Source organism: Falco punctatus, assembly GCF_963210335.1.
Source record: "Falco punctatus genome assembly, chromosome: 10".
Classification (NCBI taxonomy): domain Eukaryota; kingdom Metazoa; phylum Chordata; class Aves; order Falconiformes; family Falconidae; genus Falco; species Falco punctatus.
In genome coordinates, this window is record NC_137590.1 from 15,498,975 (window position 1) to 15,506,857 (window position 7,883).

Sequence of the window (7,883 nt, forward strand, 5' to 3'; positions counted from 1 at the left end):
TGGAGGTCGGTGCTTGGTTTTGTTGGGGTTTTAATGTGTTGTTATTTCTCTGCTGCTGGCGGAGGGATGGGGCGATGGCGGGGCCGTGGGCACCACCCAGCTGCAGCCCAGCGGTGCTGCAGGGCCCAGCACCCCACACTCCCGGGTGCTGGGGGGCGGCCGGGGGGTCCCTGCACCCCAAAACCCCCCCTCGCCCCGCGGGAAGCCCAGCACACCCCAGCTGCGGTGATGCCCCTTTGCCTTTGCCCATCCCAAATAGGTGCCTGTGGCTCCTTCCCCCGCCCCCCCCCCCCCCCCGGGGTGTGAGCATTGGGGGCAAATTTCTTTTTTTTAGGGCTTTATTTGAAATTAAATTAATCCCTTTTGCCCAGCTCCTGGGGGGATGCACAGGTGATGCCATCCCCAGGGGCTTTGGGATTCAGGAGGGGGGTGACAGCACCAGGTCGGGGGCTGCCCCCCACCCTGCAGAGCCCATCATAAGTAAAGAACCGTAATAACTGGGGGAAAATAAAAAAATAAAAATAAAAAGAAAATCCAAATATTTATTTTTTTTTCTTCTGGATCTGACACGTCACATCCCCGTTGGCGCCGTGTCAGGGACAAGCGGGGGCCCAGCCTGGCACAGCACCAGCCCGGCCCATGGGGCCGAAGCTGTCTGACCCCCTGCAAGGGGGGGGGGGTCCCCGATAGGAAGGGAACCCTCCTGCCAGGCGGGTGCCTGCCCTGGCGCAACCCTGTCCCCATCCCACCCATCCCTCCATGGGGAGGGGTGCGGGGGGGGGGGGCTGCCAAACCCGGTCCTGAGCCACTGGCTGGGCAGGCAAGTGATGGGAATAATGGGGAGAAAGGGGTTGGGGTGGGTGGGTGGAAAGGGGGTTTGAAGGGAATAAAGCCCCTTGAAACCCCCCCAGGGCTGGAGGCATCGCAGAGCCGCAGCGCTGCAGCCAGTGCGTTCTCGTGCCCTGGGAGGGAGTATTTAAAAATACGAATTTTCATATATTTTATTTAAAAAATAAAAACCACACGAAGGAAAAAAAAAAAAAAAAAGAAAAAGGAAAAAAAAAAAGAAACCTCTTTGTGCAGTTTGGCTTAGTGCAAATGGGCGCGTTCCTGCAGGCACTTCCCGGAGCATCGCCCCGGCGGGAGCAGCTGCTCCCCCGATACGAAAAATAGAGAGAAACGACGATACAAAGAGTAAAAAACCCCTGGGAGGGGGGGTAAGGGGGGGGGGCAGGCGCCCACCTGTGCCCTGGGCACTGGGGGTGCCCCCCAGGAGCGGGTGGGGGGCAGGAACGGACACCCCCTTTGCCGAGCCCCCGCCGGCCGCAGGCACAGCTTATTTGAGCAATGGCAGCCCCCCGGCCCCGGGGGGGGTCCCCAACCTGGCATGGGAAGGGGGGGGTCCAGGAGCAGCTGGCCACCCCCGCCAGCCCCCCGCCACGGTGCCGGGAGAGGTTGGAGGGGTTGGATTTAGCTTATTTTCAAAGGGGAATAAAAAGGCCAGGGGGCTGGAGGCGGGGGGGGGGGGGCACAAGCTCCGTGGCAGGGAGGAGGAGGGGGCTGTGTGCATAAAGCTTTTGGGGGGGCCGTTCCCTGAGTCCGGGGGGGCCCCGGGGCGGCGGGGGGGGGGGGGCGCGAAGGCACCTCAAGTGCAAAATGTGCAAGAAGGAGGGAGCACCGCGGTGGCGGCGTCAGTCGAGGAAGCGCTGGCAGGCCTTCTTCCAGCGGCACGCCGTGCACCACATCTCCCGGTTCTCCATGCCGTACACCTTGCGGCACTTCTTGGCCTCCCCCCGCGGCCTCCTGCGGCAGAGGGACACGTCACGGGGGGGGACGACGACGACACAGGACATGGCCGCGAAGGGCCAGGGCAGGGGCGCGGGCAGTGGTGGCTCACCTGGGGACGGCGGGCGGCTTGGGTGGCGGTGGGGCGGGCGCAGTGGGGGGCACTGGTGGCCGGTGGGGGGCCGGGCAGCCCTGCCAAAGAGAGGACACAGCCCCCGCTGCGGTGTCAGGGCTCGGCGCAACCGACACCGAGCGGCTGGGGAGGCTGCAGGGTGGTGGTGATGGGGGGGGGTGCAGCAGCAGCCCCTCCATCCCCGCCCCCCCTCACCTGGTACGCGTGGTCAGTGTGGACGTGGCAGAGACTGAGAGGGGCCGGGGGGCTGCGGGGGGAGCCCAGCGCCAGCTCGGGCAGCGGCAGCGGCGGCCCCTGCGCCTCGGGGCCAGGGAAGGCGGGCGGCACCGAGGAGGTGGGTGAGACGGGCGTCAGGCTGGAGAGCCCGTCTGTTAGTGAGTCCACGTCCACGTCCAGCTCCGTGTAGTAGAAGTCCTCCTCACCGTCGCTCTGCTCAAGGTCGGCTTTCCGGCTGCAGGGAGAGCGGGGTCCGGCTGGGGCGGCTCCCCCCGCCCCGCCAGGCAGGACCCCGCAGGGGGCACTGGGGGGCTCTGGGGGTGTCCGGGGGGGACCCCATGCGCTTACCCAAGGTGCACAGTTCGGATGTGCTTCTGCATCCCTGAGGAGCTGCTGAGGACTTTGCCGCAGCTCTTCCACAAGCACTTGAACATCACCTTGGTGGAGTTCTGCCGGAGAGAGGCGTCAGGCCAGCAGCCCCGGCCCCGGCGTCATCCCCATCCCCAGCATCACCCTCCTCTTCTTCCCCACCCCCAACCTCATCCCCATCCCCCTCCTCACTATCCCCAACCTCATCCCCATCATCATCCCCACGCCCAACGCCATCCTCCTCATCATCATCCCTGTCCTCACTATCCCCATCCCCATCCTCACCCTCCTCTTCATCCCCAACCTCTTCCCCGTCATCATCCCCATCCTCATCCTCACTATCCCCCACCTCATCCCCATCCACAACGCCATCCTCATCATCATCCCTGTCCTCACTACCCCCATCCCCAACCTCATCCTCCTCTTCATCCCTTGTCCTCACTATCCCCCTCCCTGACCTCACCCTCCTCTTCACCCCCATCCTCACCCTCCTCCATCCCCATCCTCACCATCGTCCTCCTTGACCCCATCCTCCTCTTCATCCCCATCCTCGCTCTCATCCCTCCCATCATCACCCTCCCCAACATCACCCTCCTCTTCACCCCCACCCTCACTATCCCAGCCTCATCCCCAACCTCATCCCACCTTCCTCTTCCGTGGGATGGGCTCTCCAAAGACGAAGTGGGTGCCGTCAGGCTCGTCAGGGCCCTCGTCCGGCAGTGGGGCAGGCAGGAAGGTGCTGGGGACGTGGCTGGAGAGGGGGGGCGACGGGGTGGAGGGGGTGGAGCGGTCGCTAGGGGGGTCCCAGCTCCAGTCCCCGCTGGTGTTGCTGCTGCTGCTGCAGCTGGAGGACATGGCAGGCGCCTCCTTCCAGACCTCGCCGCTGGGCTCTGGCGAGGAGGAGGAGGAGGAAGGTCAGGTCCTGCCATGGGATGTGTGTCCAGGGATGGGGGGGGACAAGGGCACGCTCTCACCTGGGGCGGGGGTGGCCGGGGGGTGACCAAGCACCAGCGGGCTGGTGGAGAGGCTGGTGAGCACCGTGGCCGCCATCACCTCATCGATGCCTGCCTTGCCAGAGAGCTTCCTGCCGGCGGGAGCAACACAGGGGCTGCGGCGAGACCAACAGCCCCCCAGGACCCTCTGCCCCTCCCCATCACCCACCGAGGTGCCAGAACCCCCCACCCACAGCAGTCAGGTCTGCACTCCCCACAGGGCTGACTTGGGGAGGGGGCACACAGGGGGCACAGGGTCACGGTGGCCATGCCGCGCTGGAGGCACCACCACCTGCAAAGGCACCCATGGGTGCCCCCCAGCACCCTGAGCTGCTGGGCTGAGCTGGCATCGTCCCAGCAGCCAGACTGGAAACCCGGCCGGGCAGTGGCGCAGGCAGCAGTGCAGGCAGCAGTGCAGGCAGGCAGCCAACGTGCCGTGTTTACCACTGGGGGGGGGCGGGGGGGCGGGGGGGGGACGAGACACCCTACACGCCCGTGGGCAGCCCCACACCAGGGGGGTACCGGCACCTGCATCCTGCCCCGAGCACTGAGAAACACGGGGTTTGCTCAGCCGGGGCCAAACAACTTCCTGAAGGGGGCAAAAAAAAAAAACCTAACCAACTATAAAAAAAGATTAAATTTAAAAAAAAAAAAAAAAAGAGAGCAAGAGGTCAGGAGCAGCAGGAGCCATTTTGCAAACCTCTGGTGCCACGGGACGGATAAATACAGCGCGGGTGGGCAGCAGCGCTGCCGGAGCCCTCGAGGGCTCGTACACGGCACGTGGCTCCATCACTGGGGCTGGGCAGCACCCGTGGTGCTGCGGGGATGGGACGGGACGGGATGGGATGGCACAGGATGGCATGGGGTGACGGGATGGATGGGACAGGAGGGGACAGAATGGGATGGGACAGGACAGGACAGGAGGGGATGGGATGGGACGGGACGGGATGGGACGGGATGGGACGGGGTGGGACGGGACGGGATGGGATGGGACAGGACGGGGTGGGGTGGGATGAGATGGGATGGGACAGGGTGGGATGGGACAGGACGGGGTGGGGTGGGATGAGATGGGATGGGACAGGGTGGGATGGGACAGGACGGGGTGGCCGCCCACAGCCGGAGCCCCCGGCGCCGTGGCCCAGCGGCCAAAGTCCTCCTCTCGCAGCCGGCGATAAAAGAGCCGCTCGCCACGCGAGGCTGGTGCAGCAGGAGGTTTCAGCGCGGTGGCGGCCGTCGCCCCCCCCCCGCCACCGTGGGCCTACCTGTGCCGGGGCACGGGGATGTAGGGGGAGTGCAGCGCCAGGCACCGCTCCAGCCCGGCGTCCAGCACCCGCAGCATCGCCTCCTGGCTGGCCGGCTCCCGGCGCGGCAGCGGCTCCCCCGGCGCGGGCAGCCAGCCCTCGGCTCCCGCCGGCAGCCCCCGGCCGCCGCAGGGGAGAGCAGCCTGCGGAGAGACAGCGCGTCACCGGGGGATCCCCTCAGCGGTGGATCCCTGGGGATAGCCCCCCCGAACAAGGAGGGGAGGGGAGGCAGGCCGGGGGAGCTGGATCAGCGCCTCCAGGCAGGGCTGTCGTGGGACCCTGCCGGCTGCTCGGTCGGTCCCTCTGGGGTAGATCCCCAGTGGATCCCACCAGGTCACGGTGGGGATCCAGCTGGGGATTTCCCCAGTGCTCTGCAGAGGTGAGAGCAGCCAATGTCCTCTGGCCAGGCTGCTCCCAGCGCTGTCACTCGCCGGCTGAGTGTCAGCACCCAGCAGATCCCTTGCCAGGCAGATCCCCAGAGCCACAGTCAGGATCCAGCGGGGATCTCCACAGAGCCAGAACACCTGACAACCTCCAGCAGCATGGCTCCAAGGTGGCAGCACCCCACATGCCACGTGACAGCACCAAGCGGATCTCTCCCTGAGCAGATCACCCAGGATCCAGCACAGATCACCCCACAGAGCTATGCAGACCAGCAAACAAACTCTCAGCCCTGCCAGGCCAATTGCAGATGGCAGCACCCACTGACTGAGTGCTGGGACCAAGTGGATCCCGCTCCAGGAAGAGCCCTGGTGATCAGGTGATCTCCTTGGGGCTGGGGCTCTGTGGGGATCCCCCAAGAAGCAGGGAGCAGCCCTTCCCACAGGGCTGACCCAAGTCACAGCACTTGCTGGCCAAGTTCGGTCACCAGCTGGATCCCTCCACAAGCTGTGCCTGGGCAGATCACCCAGGGCTCAGATCCAGTGGGGATCTGCGCTGAGCCTCATGAAGGAAGGTGCCTACTTCGCGTGCTCCTCAGGGCTGCCTCAAGACAGCCGTGCCCATTGGGTGACTGTCAGCACCAAGCGGATCCCTCCAGGGTACATTCCTGGGAGATCCCAAAGGGCTGGGATCCACCAGGGTTCCTCTTGGAGTTGTGCAGAGCAGGGAGCGGATGGGGTCTGCTCCAAGAGATCACCGTCCTCTAGCTGTGTGGCAGCACTGAGCGGATCCCTCTCCAGGCAGTTACCCAGCAGGTCCCCCGGAGTCAGGCTGGGATCCCCCAGGGATCCCCCTAAGCTCTGCAGCAGACTGCTCTGCTCCGGGCCAGCAGCGCTGCCTGCCCATGCACCGGCACTCAGCAGATCCCCAGCAGCAATCACCCCACAGCTCCTTCCAAGCAGATCCTGCCGGGATCCTGCAGGAATCACCCTGCAGCTCTTTCCAAGCAGATCCTGCTGTAATCCTGCAGGAATCACCCTGCAGCTCCTTCCAAGCAGATCCCAAGCAGATCCTGCAGGAATCGCCCTGCAGCTCTTTCCAAGAAGATCCTGCTAGGATCCAGCAGGAATCGCCCCACAGCTTCTTCCAAGCAGATCCCAAGCAGATCCTGCTGGGATCTAGCAAGAATTGCCCTGCAGCTCTTTCCAAGCAGATCCTGCTGAGATCCAGCAGGAATCGCCCCGCTGCTCCTTCCAAGCAGATCCTGCTGGGATCCAGCAAGAATCACCCTGCAGCTCCTTCCAAGCAGATCCCAAGCAGATCCTGCTGGGATCCAACAGGAATCATACCCCAGCTCTGCCAAGCAGGGTGCAGTGCTCACGAGTGGGCTGAGCAGATCCCTCTCCGAGCAGATCCTGAGGGATCCCCCCAAACACCCTGGGATCACCCAATCCTTGCACGAGCGGGTGGCTCCAAGGCAGGAGCATCCCCCGGCACGGAGCGGACCCCCCCGGCTGCGGCCAGATCCCCCCCGGGCCGGACCACGGCGGGAGAGCCCAGGGAGTAGATCCCTACCATGGGACTCAGTAGGATCCTCCCCCCCCACCCCCCCCCACGCCCCCCTCCCCTTTTCAGCCTGGCCCAAAGCGCGTAGGCACCGGGGGACGGATCACACCGGGAGGGTGGGGGAGGCGGCGGGGGCGCGGGGGGGGGTGTGGGTGTGTGTCCCCCCGCGCCCCCGCCGCCTCTTCCCCCCCCCCCGAAGTTTCTCTCCCCGAGCGGCGCCATTTTAGCAGCGGGGAAAGTTTCGGGCGGGCCGCTGTCAGCTGTCACCGCCCCCGCCTCCCCCGGTTCCCACCCCGGTTGCCGCCGCCGCCGCCCCCGGTACCTTCGGGGCGGCCCCGCCAGCACCGTCACCGCCGCCGCCGGGCTCGGGGGGAGGGGGCGGCGGCGGGTCGCGGCGGCGGCGGCGGGCGACGGGCAGCGGCACCGCGGGCGGGCGCGGCGGCTCCATGCGGGGGAAGCGGCGGCGGCGGCGGCCGGGGCCGGGCCCGGCGGGGGAGCGCGCTCCGCCGCGCGCGGCCCGGTGTCGGCGCCGGCCAGGCCACGCCCCTTAGCCCCCACGCTATTGGTCAATCTCCTCAAGTTGGAACGAGAGCGCCGCTTTCCTCGCTTCGTATTGGTTCCCGCCCTCTGTCACTCATCCCCGCCGCGCCACGCCCCCGTCTGAGACACGCCCACAGCGCGACACGCCCCCGCCGGCAGCGGCCATCTTCGCGCGCCCCGCCCTCCCGCCGCTCCGCGCGCGGCCCGCGGGGCCCCCCGAAAAAGCACCCCCGGTCCCCCCCACACCCCCCCCCGCCCCCACCCCGTTAACCCCGGGACTCCCCCAGCCACGGGCGGCCCCGCTAAAGGCGCTTCCGCCTCCCGCCAAACTCCGGGGGGGTCCCCAAAAGTTGCCGGGTAGCCCCAAAAGTTCTGATTTTATTATCATAAAGCGGAATTAAGGGCCCCTCCCCCGAAAATACGGGGCTTACCGCGCCCGGAGGCCCCCCAGAACTCCTGCGGCTCCCACGAAGCTGCAGGGTGAAAACTTCGGGCGTTATAACTTGGGAGGGGGGGTCCCCAAAATTTGCCCCTCCCCTCCGAAAATCATAGGGCTCCTGAGGCGTTACAGGCGACCCCCCGAAGTCGCGGGGCTCCACG

The 7,883-nt window shown here is 66.2% G+C and overlaps 1 protein-coding gene across 1 annotated transcript; it reads right to left on the bottom strand.

Annotated features, from left to right (window-relative positions):
- Positions 1-522: 522 nt before the first annotated feature.
- SLC2A4RG (SLC2A4 regulator) lies at positions 523-7,509 on the bottom strand. Its single transcript, XM_080405726.1, has 8 exons — positions 7,066-7,509; positions 4,758-4,939; positions 3,478-3,587; positions 3,149-3,393; positions 2,483-2,583; positions 2,114-2,369; positions 1,898-1,977; positions 523-1,803 (listed from the first exon to the last, which is right to left on the bottom strand). Exons 1-8 carry the CDS (start codon positions 7,189-7,191, stop codon positions 1,692-1,694), a joined length of 1,212 nt encoding a protein of 403 aa, XP_080261852.1. The 5' UTR covers positions 7,192-7,509; the 3' UTR covers positions 523-1,691.
- Between the last annotated feature and the right edge of the window lie 374 nt (positions 7,510-7,883).